We start from the raw sequence: 13,401 nt of genomic DNA, 5'->3' as shown, positions 1-13,401 counted from the left end.
CATTTTTGCACTATATGGTGGGTGTATGAGGAGATTCATTTCCTGCACAGTTAAGTCCATTTTTTCTACTGAATAATAGTATAGGTACAATGAAAGTAAATAGCAAAAATGTTTGAGTAGATAATTAAGGAAATCTTTTTCATATTGCTTGCTTATGGACTGGGAAAAAAGACTGTTCAAGCAAATGTCTCCAGAACTGCTTTAATGGAAAAATGTGATTTTTTTTTTTTAAGTACTTTGTGAAATTTATTGTTGTTGTGAAATTTATTGTTATACTTTGTTTAAACTTAAAAAGCGGTGTCATTAACAGTGAATCTAATCGAAAAATCGATTCAACAGGGTGAATCGGATCGAATGAAATATTTTTCTCTGAATCGGGCAGCACTATTGGCTACCATGAGAATGGGCTACTGGGCATGATGGACCATTGGTGTGACCCAGTTAGGCTATTCTTATGTTATGTTCTCATCTGTAGGGGCCTTTGTTTTCACTTCTTATTTTAATGTATTTTTTTCCTGGGAACTTATCAGTGTTTTTTTATAATGGGAACAAAAATGGAAGAGAATTAATGTGTGTGGAATGGGGGGGGGGTAACTAATTTCTTCAGCTAAATAATTCAATCCACTTCAAACAGACATAGGAGAACTCACGCACCATTCACACACCCTCCAACCAAAAACGTCAAAAGAAAAAAACTGTTCGACAACCTCCTAGCCATTCGAGCTGCAACACTTGACCCCCAACTCTACAACCTATTGACCTCGACCACAAACTACAAAACCTTAAAAAAAGAAATAAAAACCCTTCTATTAAAAAAACACATAAAACCAAACTAACATAATCAGAACTGTCCCAAGCATCACCTGCAACTACTCCATATGTACTTCTGATGTCATGACAATTCAGACATAATTTATGTTATGTTATGTTTGGAATAATGGTTACATAAATGAGGTTCAATAAAAGAAAATTTTCTGTGGGAGCATTTGTTGGAACTTCTGTTATCCTGATTTCTTCTATCTGTGGGCTTTCTTTAGCTAACCTACTTATCTGGGGCTTTCCACTTCTGCAGCTGCCCTTTTCACGGTCCACTTTGCGCTTGCACTCTCTGGGGAGGGGGGGTTGGGTCTGGGCTTGGTGGGGTAGGTGTGTCTGGTAGTTTTGTCTGGGTGGTGGCTGGGTGTTTCTTGGGTGCTTGTTGTGCGGATTGGTGTGTCTGGTGAGCGGTCTGGGTGTTGTTGCTTGTGGGGGTTTTTTTCATTATAAAATATGGCTGAGGGTCTAGTCCGGCTTATTATTCTTGTGGGTTCTGGGGTGGGATTTGTTTGCTTGCCCCAAGTTTTGGCCTTTTGTTGTGTATTGCTATGCCTCTCATTGGCAATTTTCTCTTGGGAGAGGCTTGTTCATGCTTGTTGTTGCTGTTACTCTCATTCTGTGTTCTTTTTGATAATGTATAAGTTTCTGTACAGACCATGGTTGCTTGTCTGGACCTTTTGCCATTCGCAATAAAAATACTTTGGAAAAAAAAAAAAAAAAAAAAGAAAATTTTCACTGCCTGTTTCTATTCTGACCATTTATTCCATTTCATGGTTATTGCAAAAAAAAAAAAAAAAAAAAATTTTACATGAGGGGGGGGGGGGGGGTGTCAAAAAATGATGGGCCCCGGGTGCCACATACCCTAGGTACGCCACTGCATAGAAGTCAACTTTTCAAAATAATTGGGGGTGCTAAACACAACAGAACATGCCCTGACCTGGACACAATCAAGGAATTTGCTCAATACTACAAACACCCACAGAGCTGGCTTGTAGAATGGAAGGTAAGGATTAAGATTAAGGGTAAAGGGAGTGAGGGTGTCTGCAATTTAGGCAATAAAAGGGTCAGTGGATGCTTTTATGATAGAATATAAGAAAAGTATATGGTGAGGCAAGAAAAATTAACCCCCCTAGAGCAGGGTGTCAAAGTCCCTCCTCGAGGGCCACAATCCAGTCGGGTTTTCAGGATTTCCCCAATGAATATGCATGAGATCTATGTGCACGCACTGCTTTCAATGCATATTCATTGGGGAAATCCTGAAAACCCAGCTGGATTGCGGCCCTCAAGAAGGGACTTTGAGATCCCTGCTTTAGAGGGTGAGAAGGGTACCTTTCAAGTGCTAAACCATTGTCACCCACCTTTGCTGTCAGCAAGGCTCCCCGGGTTGCCGTGCCGCCAGCAGCGGCTGGGGGGCGTGCTGGAACACCGCTGGCTCTCGGGCTCCCCCCAGCGGCGGCTGCCGCAACGGGGCTCTCGCTGCCGCCTCCCCGGGGTCTCTGGCGAATGCCGTCCAGCAGCCTGACCAGCAGGATGTTCGCGGGCAGCTCGTCCACCCCGCACTCCACCAGGACGCGGCACTCGGGGCAGCGCAGCTCTCGGCGGGAGCTGACGATGCTCTCCAGGCAGCGGCGGCAGAAAGTGTGCTGGCAGGGCAGGACCCGAGCCGTGGTGTCCAGCCGCTCCAGGCACACGGAGCACTCCAGCAGATCCAGCAGCGAGGACTCGTCCATCTCTCCCCCGCCGCCGCCGCTGCCGCCCCCTCCGCCACCGCCGCCGCCTTCCCTCCTTCCTCTCCTCTCTCGCCTCCTCTCCTCCTCCTCGCCCTTACTTGGTTTTTGCGGTCCTTTGGAAGTACAAAGCCAGGACGCCCCTAGGAGCATCTAGACTAGTGGGCAGTGGCACACATCCAAGGAAAAGGTACAAAGCAGAGCCAGAAGAGCCACCAGGCCAGGCAGAAACGAAAACCAGGTCACACGTCCATCGGGGGAGCGGGATCCAGGAGCGCCTCTTCTATTCCCTTTGGTCCTTATGTACGAAGCAAAGCGCAAACGCGCGCTCAATCCGAGAACGGGAGAGGTCGGGGCAGCCGCTCGGGCGCGCGGACTTCGCCTCCGACTCCTCGCCTGGAAGCGGTCGGGGGCAGGCCGAGAAATGCTCCGGACGCGCCGGCTGCATCCGACTGCCGCAGGGCTGCTGACTCTCGGCGAAACCGTCTGCCTCCGTCCCTCTCCCGAGAAGCGCTGCCAGCTTTCCACCTCCACGCCTCCAGCAACAGGATTCCTGTCCTCCTCCAGCCGGGGGGGGGGGGCGGGGGGGGGGGGGAGAATCACACAAAAATCCAATCCCACTAAATCCAGAACGCGAGAAAAAAGGGAAATTGCCCGACGAGTTCCCCAAATTTCCAGGTCTTCAGTCAGCCTTAGACGCGATGCAGGGGCAGAAGGTGAATGGAGGCTTGCACACCTTCAGATTATCCTCCTTTTCCCCAGTGCAAGGAATACAATAAACTGCAGGTACATATCCAAACCAATTTCCTTTCGATTTATTTAAAAAAAATCACGACTTGCCCCTTGCAGTCAAACTTGACAGAACGACAAAACGAGACCGAAAATTATCCAGGAATCATCAGCTTGTGGAAAGTAGGCAAAAAAAGTTCTTTCCGTAAATCCACGCCAACTGCGCTCCCCGTGTTATTTGTGCGTAATTTCGCGCTGGCATTTTTTTCCACTCCTCAAAAGTGAGCTGAAGAACAAGTGACCGAGGCTTTAAGGGGATGCGGCTATCCCTCCAAGGCGAGTCGGAGGAGCGCTCGGCAAGTGACAGCTCCCTTTCCCGACGCCAGCCATCTCCCCCCGCTGCAGCTGGGAGTGGGACCAGTGGGCTTCGGTCCGGTTCTAGCGTCCCACCTGCGAATGCGAGGAGGGCTCAAGAGCGCGATCGGCGCTTCGGTTCAGCCTCTCTCCGGCTCCAAATTTCGGCCAAATTATTTGCTTCCTGCTGTCCAACCAGACCCGGGCTCGGTACAGCGTCAGAGCGGCGGAAATACATCCAAGAGAATCCGGGCGAGCTCGCAAGAAGTTTCGTGCGAATGTTGGGCGAGGGGGGGGAAACCGAATATTTCTTGCGATGCAGCGCCCCCTGGAGGGAGTTGTTAAGAAGTGTACTTGCACTCTGCTATGTGCTTTTCTGTGGTTTTGCCGTACGCAGTGTATGGATGGGGAATACAGGCAGATAGCCCAAATCTCTGAATCGTTCGTCTTCGCAACCCCGCCCCGGCAAGAATATACTGTGTTTTTCAGTTTTATTTCCATGTTTAGAAACTTTGGTACCCTTCCCCCACCAGCATTAAGTCTGGTTTGCCTTCCACTATTTCTTAATATAATTATTTTCTAAAAGAGCAAAGGATGCCCAAATTACATTGGCATTTGTTTTGTTCTATAAACCCTAAGAGGGGCATAATCAAAAGGGATGTCTAAATCCGTTTACGTCCATCTTGCAAGTCGTCCAAAATTAAAAAGAGCTTAAGACACATTTTCGAAAGATACGTCCAACTTTTTTTTCGTTTTGAAAATCGTCTAATTATACGTCCTGCCGATCTGATTGTCCAAGCCACTAAATCATCTATCTTTATACCACATTTTTGTCTAACTTTCCGTCCAAGTCCAAAACGCCTAGAACAAGCCCTGTTGGATGTGGGAGGGGTCTGCAAAGTGATGGACTGCACACCCAGACATGCCACCTAAATAGTGGGGTACGTTACAGGGCACTGCTGTGAACTTCACAAAAAGGGTGCCATGTATTCTCCTCCCTACAGCTCCCTTATAGGTTACGGTGAGACCCCCAAACCACCTCCAGAATCCCCTAGACCCAATTATCTACCACCCTAATAGCACTTATGGCTGCAGGAGCCACTTATATGCCAGTATAAAAGGGTTTTGGGGGTGTATGGGAAAGTGCACATATTTAAGTATCAATGCAGTGATTACAGGGGCTTATGGCAATGGGTCCTCCTCTCCATGAGTCCCTAACCCACCACCAAAACGACTTAAGCTGCTTTTGGGCTGGACGACTAGGCTTTCCTATGCCAGGCAGCCAGGTGATGATGGTCTGGAGGCTGAAATTTAAAGTTATGAATAAAATTTTTATGGGGGTGGGGGGTTGGTGATCACTGGGGTAGTGTGTGGGGATCTGTTTTATGTGTTTGCAGTGCTTATCTGGTGACTTTAGGTGGGTTTTTGTGACTTAGACCATATTTTACATGGTCTAAGTCAAAACGTCCAAGTTCCGTCTAGGTTATACATGCTGTACAACTAAGTCTAAGCCGGCCCATGTCCCGCCCAACTCCCGTCCTTGACACGCCTCCCGAAACGCCCCATTTAGCTTTGGTCATTCAGCAGCACTATGAAGGCCTAGGTCGTTTAGAAATACGTTCAAAACCCATTTTTATTATCGGCACTTGGACTTTTTTGAGAAATGTTCGTCCAAGTGCTGACTTAGGCCGGTTTTTGGATGTTTTTCTCTTTCGATTATGAGCCCCTAAGACTTCAAAATTGATACTAGTCCTTTCTGAAAGCTCCCTTATTCATTATCTATGTCCTTATCTAGAATTCCAATGAGTGTCAGAGCATTTAGCGCCCTGGGCCGCAGTAGAAACGTCTATCACGGATTAGTAAGAGAGGGGATAAGAAATAGAAATAAAACAAAAATTAGAATATAAGATAATTAGACTATTACATTTTTCAATTAGCTTTCATAGGCCAAAACCGGTTCATAGTCTAAAGCGTGTGAGGACAAAGGCACGCGGACAACTGAGCGCAGGACTTCATCGCGCCGAAGAAAAAACATATTTTAAAGGGGGTGTTGGTGGGGAATCCCCCTCCCCCACACACTTTACTTAATAGAGATCGCGCTGGCATTGTGGGGGGCTGGGGGGATTGTAACCACCCTCATTATACTGGAAACTTAACTTTTTCCCTGTTTTTTAGGGGAAAAGTTAAGTTTTCAGTATAATGTGGGGGGTTATACTGCCCAACCCCCCCCCCCCAACATGGCAGTGCGATCCCTATTAAGTAGAGTGTGGGGTTCCCTCCCCCCCATACCCCCGTCAGAGCCCTTTATATTACGGGTTTTCTTCAGCGTGATTAAGTCCTGCTCTCAGCGCTCGGTGTGCTCAGTTGTCGGCGTGCCTTTGTCCTCGCGCGCTTTTGACCCGTCACCGCCAAAACCTCCTTTCTCTGGTCAGTATGTCCTGACCTGAGGAATGGGATTTTGGTTTCTGACAGAGGAATTAATGTGATCTTTTTATTGGACTAATTTTAATACATTTTTTACTATTTCCATGTTCTATTTATAAATGTTTTTAACACAGCTACAATACTACTTTATTATAAAGCAAAAAGAAAAGAAAAATGTGTTCTCTTATGCTTCTGCAGCTGGCGTCATGATTGTCTCCGTTGTCCAGGTTTTGACGCATCTGAGTAGGTAGAACAAATGTTTCAATATGAGAACAAAACAGGAGAAAGAAGAATTTGCCTCAAAAATATCGCAGAAACCCAACAAGAGGCTTAAGAGATGTCAAAATATCAATCAAAGGAAATACTTTATTGAGTCAATAGTAAAATACTATAAAAATAGACACAGTGTATGGTATAATGTCCATATAACTAAATCTAGATCATGCCTAGATCGTCCCAACTAGGATCCCAGTTTTGGCATCCATTGAGGCCTTCATCAGGGGATGAATGGACACTGGCGTGTGTGAGGAACAACAAAAACCGGCAGGAAACAGACAACCATCAAAGCTCAAGAAAAGCATCTGTGAGGGCAAAAGCAGATATGGTGAGACCCAGAAAACAGCAACAATCATGATACCAGCCACAGAAGCATAAGAGAACACAGCAACAATTAAAAGTAAAATGTCTTCTTTTCTACCTTTGTTGTCTCTGGTTTCTGTTTTCCTCATCTTCTCTTCACTCTCTCCCTTCCATGCAGCATCTACCTCTTTCTCTGCCCCTTCCATCCATTGTTTGTCCTCTCCCTTCCATCCAGCATCTACATTTTTTCCTCTGTCCCTTCATCCAGCGTCTGCCCTCTCTCTTCCTTCCATCTAGCATCTGTTCTCTTTTTTTTCTCCTTCCATCTGGCATCTGCCTTCTTTTTCCCTGCCATTCAGTGTTTGTCCTCTCTCTTCCATCCAGCATCTGCCCTCTTTTTCTGCCTTTTTCTGCTCCTTCCATCCACATAGGTGTCACCTTTTCATTATTGGGGTGCTAAACCAAATGGAAATTACCTCTTCTTGAACACAATTGAGAAGTTTGTTCAATATTGGGGATGCTTATGTACACACAGCACCCATAGAGCTGGCTCCTATGACCCTCTCCCTCCCTTCCATCCAGTGTCTGATCTCTTTCTCTGCCTCTTCTATCCATTATCTATTTTCCCTCTCTCTTCCATTCAGTATATGCCATTTCTCTGCCCCTTCCATCCACTGTCCGCCCTCTCTCTTTTTTCCATTCTGTCTGCCTTCTCCTCATTCCCATATGGTATCTATCCTCTTTCGCTCCCCTTCCATCCAATGTCTGCCCTCTCTCTCCCATCTATCCAGCACCTACTCCTCCTCCTTCCATCCAGCCTGTACCCCTTTCTACTTTTTACATAAATCATTCCAGCATCCCCTCTATCTCCATCTTTATCTCTCCTCTCTGTTCCTCCCCATACTCCTTTCTCCAGCTTCAATCTGTCAGTAGCAGCATTGGTAAAACAACTTAAAGATGTCATGATCATGGGGGCCTGCATTTTACCTACCTGTAGTTGCCAGCTCTGCTCTGGAACGGGAAGTGATGTTACCGGGATGGGATTGGCAGCCATGAGATGTGGGTAAGTAGAGTACGGGTCTCTTCATAATCATAATAGCTTTAACTTGTTTTGCTGCTGTTGTTACTGCTAGTTTGGAGGAGGAGAAGAAGCAACAGCAGGGGTGGTAACTAGAGGAAGGCACGGATTGGAAGGCTTGGAGGATGGACCACACACTAGAGTTAAGAGGGGATAGTGCAGCACACAGGGGCAGATCACCCTACTGCCCCACCCTACAAAACTGTTATTTGGTATCTTTTCACCCTTTGTTGGAAAATGACAGATGTGCCAGGATTCAGCATAGCCAGAAATCTAGTCTTGTGCTGTTCCTTCATAGGTGACATCTACATGCGGTTGTGATCATCTAATTGAAGAATGGGGTAACTTTTATAAATGTATTGTCTGAATGGGGGGGGCATATGGGGAGGAGGTTGAGGGGGACTTTGAATGGAGGGGTGCTGGATTTTTTTTTTTTTTTACATATGGCAGTTGTATTGCGGTTGTCATTTGTGCTTATCTTTTGTCTTTAATTTAAAAAAAATCTATTGATTAAAAAAATCCAATTGCCTACAAATATGTGCAAAATAAGGATTCTGGCTGCATCCTGCACACATTTAAAGATTTTGCAATTTGTGATCGTACATAATTGGCGGAGCTATTGCATTAGTGATAAAATAAAGTAAAAGTCCTAAAAGTAAAAAAAAAAAAGGCTTTGCTTTTGTATAAGTCTAACAATGGGGGCACATTTCTACAATTGATGTATTCTTTTTCGGGCTGCTGTTGTTTGCCTGTATTCATACTGTATTTGCTTGTCTCCCTTGTTGACTCCTTAATAAACATGATTAAAAAAAAAAAAAAAAAACATACAAATTTAGAATGGGGTGTGTTTTTACTACATAGCTCAATCAAGGTTCCTGGAATGATTCAGTGTGATGGCTGCAACAAGCTAGAGGAATAACCCCAGTATGTGAGATCTGCCCCTGAGTTGGAGGAGTATGAAACCATAAAGCTGCTTCTTTTTGTCATTTTCTCAGCAACTGCTTTGAATTTCAAGAGAAATTTTACATACTTATTTAGTCATCATAATTATGTATCACTATTAAACAATATTTAATCATCTTAAGCTACGTTTATACACTGTCCTCGGCAGGAGGGATGCCCACACCCTCCTACCACAAACCCCATAACAATCCCCAGCAGGAGGGATGCCCACTCCCTCAAGCCGGCACCCCCCTCCCCCATCCCCTGAAACCCCAACTACGGGCACGGATGTGTGAATATCTGCCCCATAAAAAAGTCAAGCCCCCCTACCCCCGAACAAAAATAGAGGCAGGAGGGATGCCCACACACTCCTACCACCACAAAAAACCCGACTGAGCTGACCATCCCCCCCACCACCACCAGGACCCCCTACCAGAAAACCCCTCCCCCTTTCCCCACACTTTACAAATAATCAGCAGAAGGTTTGCCCACTCCTTCCTGCCACCCAGCCCCCCTGAACCACCTCCCGAATCACCCCGTACCTCTACATGAAGAGGACAGCAGGAGGGATGCCCAGTCCCTCCTGCTCACAGGCCTGCTTCTCCAAAATGGCGAGCCTTCCCGGGGCCTTAGGCATCTAAGCCAATCAGGGCCTTAGACCCCTCTCCATGCATCCCAAGATGGGGGTGTGGGGGTGGTTCAGCGGGGGGCCAGGAGGGTATCCGGTGGCATGGGGGGTCATGACAGCAGGAGGGAGTGGGCATCCCTCCTGCTGATTTTTATAAAGTACGGGGTATCCTAGTTAGGGGGGTGGTTCAGCTCAGTGGGAGGGGGTTCAGCTCAGTGGGGGGGGGGGGTCCCGGTGGTAGGAGGGAATGGGTATCCCTCCTACCTCTATTTTTGTTCCAGGGGTTGTAAGGGGGGGGCGTCAACTTTTTTTTTTTTAATGGAGCAGATATTGTGCGTAAGTAACACATACACACATCATCTGTGCCATTTTTTTTTTTAAACGAAAAAAGCCCCAAACAGCTGAGTGCCAGGAGACTGCTTTGGGACTTCCTGCTGCTCAGCTGTTTGGGCTTCCCCAAACTGGTTCTCGCATTTCTGAAAGCCGGTTTCTAAACGAGTCTTCAGATGGGATTACGGCTGCCCTCCGCAAAGCTCATTTGCATGAGAAGCCATTTGAATATCGCTATTTAGAAATTGGCAAAAAAAAATCAGCCCGCAGTGACTCGTACGGTCTTAACGAGTATTTTTAGTGCATCTAGCTCCACATCACTGTGATGTCCTTAACAGTATGCTGGTACCCCAGGGTTGTTGTTTATTTGGTTTTTTTTAAAAAAATAAAAGAGTTTTACAGTACAAACATTTTTGAATGCAAAAAAATCATTGAGTGGTCTTGATAAAAAGTCTGTAACCTCACTGTGTGTAAAGATTACTGTATCTCATTTCACTAGACACATAAGCATAGATAGTAATAACAAATAAAGTAAAATTTCATAGTAAAATTCCAAGCAGTTGCTAAGAAAACAGAAAAAACATCTCTAGGGGGTTACTTTTTGTGCCTCACACTGTAGTTGCACATTTGAGTGTACCGGTACCATATATAAGACACATTAATCCAGTTTCCATCATTTTAAACACTTTTCAGAAGATTTCAACAGGAACACATGAAAATATCAGGTGCTGCCTACTGAGAGCCCTATTAAGAATATATTCAACGTAAATAAAAGACAGATGAAGCATTAATTCAGAAAATGGGTAAAGGTGCCATTTTCCAGCTGCATCACAAGTGGCTTTAGTGCTCAGAAAAGACATGCATGAGCTGTGCATTGGTACATTTGCTACGGCTTTAGTAAAATGGCCCCTACATGTCTTAACAAAGTTGTTCATTCATTCCATGTACTATCCTTGCCTCTCCCTCACTGAGTTTTAAAATACTCTTTGTCTTCGCTATCATTTCTGTAAAGAAATATTTCCTTACTAGTCTATACCGTTACATTAACAGGTATTAGAATAGATGTATGCGTCCGTCTTTATTTCTTTCTCTCTCTCTCTCTCTCTCTCTCTCTCTCTCCTTGGCCGCTGTCTGTCTGTCTTTTTTTCTTTGTCTCTCTCTCCTTGGACGCTGTCTGTCTGTCTTCCTTTTTGTCAGTCTCTCTGGCCCCCTGTCTGTCTCTCATTCTTTCTGTCTGTGTCTCTCCTTAACCCCCTGTCTGTCTCTCATCCCCCTTTCTCTCTCCCCCTTGCCCCCTGTTGTGCCATGCCTGCCTGCTCCATGGCCCCCTTCTTTCCCCCCTCCCAGAGCAAAGCATGATTGTTGTCTGGCCCCCAGCACACCCTCCTCCCAAAGCAGCCCCCTTTCCTTCTCCCCCTGGCCCCCTGTTGTGCTATGCCTGCCTGCTCCATGCCCTCCTTCTGTTCCCCCCTCCCAGAGCAAAGCATGATTGCTGTCTGCTCCCCAGCACACCCCTCTCCCCCAAGCAGCCCCCTTTCGTGCCATGCCTGCCTGCTCTGTGGCCCCCTTCTGTTCTCCCCCCCCAAAGCAGGCCCCTTTCCCTCTCACCCTGGCCCCCTGCCTGCCTGTATTGTTCCCGTTCTTACCCTCCTTCCATCCCGGCTTCCTGGTGTCTTCTGGCCTGCTCCTCTTCAAAGCAGCCTGAGGATTGCGGCTGGCTGTAGCGAACCTCACAGGCCACTCTCCACCTCGGTAGCACGTTCCCTCTGACGCGATCCCATGCATCAGAGGCAACGTGCTAACGAGGTGGAGAGTGGCCTGTGAGGTTCGCTACAGCCGGCCGCTATTCCTCAGCAGGCTGCTTTGAAGAGGAGCAGCGGCTGGTGAGGGAGGGGGGAGTTGCCGGCGTGTTCCCTGCCTCCTTGCTCTCCTTGCCTCCATGTTCGAAAATCAAATTCGGCACAGAAACAGAGACCACGGTGGCAGGGAACATGAAACCCTAAGTGCGCATGCACGCTTAGGGTTTTATTATAGAGGATCCTGAATCTTCCCCTTTTCTCTTTCATCCTATATGACCTTATTCCAGAACTTTCTTTCATTTATGCCATAGAGATATCTAAATGTCTCTATCATATCTTCCTTCTCCCACCTTTCTTCCAAAGTATACATATTGAGAGCTTCAAGCTTTGGGGGTCTTTTGCTAGGGATTAGCTCAGTGTTTCTCAAACTGTATGCCACAGCACAGTGATGTGCTACAAGAAATCCAGAATTTTACTTTTTTAAAAAATTAACTTCATAAATATACAGTACACTAGAATAGACATGTACGTCATGTACACAAGTCTGTCAATTTTATAAGCGTCTGTGTGCATAAGGATACAACTGCCCAAACAAGCATCAATCTTTGATGTGATTGGTCCTTGAAAACTAAAGCCAAGCAATTTTATTTTTATTTTTTATGCAGTAGTTATCCTAACTTGAGCAACAAAGCAATCAAGGCTTAGTTACCATTTGGATCTTCTTACATTTGTGAACTTGGATTTTCAGCTCTGACAGAAATTAAATAGAAAAAAGAGAACAAATGCATATGGTGGATGATGAAGTCTGTGTTTACTACCGACTATCAAGTCATGTTTTGAATTAATTTGCACTCAAAAACAAGCACATCCATCGCATTGATTAGTAATTCTATTCTATATGCTTTAGTTTCACTTTTGTTACAATTACCTCTATACATCGCTTAAAGAACTTTAAATAAATAACTCTCAAATTTAATTTTTTATGTTTTTGCAATTTTATAATTTCAATTATAAAATGTGCCACGAAAAACAGTTGCTCTGTTAGGCGTGTCGGAGCTAAAAAAAAGTTTGAGAGACACCGGATTAGCTCATGTTATCAGCCACAAGACTCATTTCATTCTTATAGGTCTTGGAGCAGAAAGCTGTACTAACCTTTGGTAAGAGACCAAAGACCCTTTTAATAGCTGTCCTCTGGACCAGACATTTATTTTGCAGGTGGTCCAGGGGCCAGGTCAACATTTATGTGGTTAAGTACCAATATTCATCATCAGCACTTAACCAACATAGCTAATCAGATAAACCGGACTACATAAAAACACAGACCTTTCCTTATTTAGTTTCACATAGGCAGTTAAGTTCTGAAAATCACACTTAAGTGGATAACAGATAGCCAGTCATAGAAACCCATATATTCAGTTCCGAAGCCTGGACATGGCCCGGTGTTTAATATCTCAGCATAATGCCAGCAGCAGCTAAAAAAACACTGCCCCGTCGTCAGCTGAATATTTACCCCATAAAGCATAATGAAGCAATCAGCAACAGAATGGAACTCACTAATATTTTTATAGTGATTTCCTAGAATTAATAATAAAGAAGTTTGGATTGCCCTTGGCAAATCTGAATAACAAGAGTGTGATGCCATCTACTGCTTTCGGTATGAAAGTATCATCATAATCCGAAAGCTGTAATGTTGGCCATGGGATGGATTTTTGAAAGAATCACAGAACAGCAAGTTCCAACAGTGATTTACATACAAAGAATCCCCTCCCCTCCCACACAGAGTTACAGCTATCATTCAAAGCATTTTTCTATCTGAGAGTAAAGAATGGAACAGAATTGCATTATAAACTCTCAGTTCTGTATCGTACTCTACACCAGTGTCTCGTAAACTTTTCGTCCGGTGGCACATCTAATATAATAAAATGGTAGGACGTGCATGCGCACTAAAAAAAACGTGTTCCCTGATCCGTCGCGTTTTTTTTTAGTGCGCATGCG

At 45.4% G+C, this 13,401-nt stretch overlaps 1 protein-coding gene across 3 annotated transcripts in view; it reads right to left on the bottom strand.

Moving 5' to 3' along the window:
* The window catches only part of SH3RF3 (SH3 domain containing ring finger 3), an 836,169-nt gene extending 832,244 nt beyond the window's left edge, over nucleotides 1-3,925 (bottom strand). The window contains exon 1 of one of the 3 annotated variants that reach the window (XM_033949356.1): nucleotides 2,175-3,925. In XM_033949356.1, coding sequence (XP_033805247.1) covers nucleotides 2,175-2,696 — 522 coding nt within the window. In that variant the 5' untranslated portion in view covers nucleotides 2,697-3,925. The remainder of the gene's footprint in view (nucleotides 1-2,174) is intronic. The other 2 variants (XM_033949354.1, XM_033949355.1) reach the window with 2 other exon arrangements.
* Nucleotides 3,926-13,401: the final 9,476 nt, after the last annotated feature.

This window comes from Geotrypetes seraphini, chromosome 6 (genome assembly GCF_902459505.1).
Source record: "Geotrypetes seraphini chromosome 6, aGeoSer1.1, whole genome shotgun sequence".
NCBI classification, from domain to species: Eukaryota; Metazoa; Chordata; class Amphibia; order Gymnophiona; family Dermophiidae; genus Geotrypetes; species Geotrypetes seraphini.
Note: the sequence above shows the minus strand (reverse complement) of the source record. Positions and strands in the feature narration are given on the sequence as shown.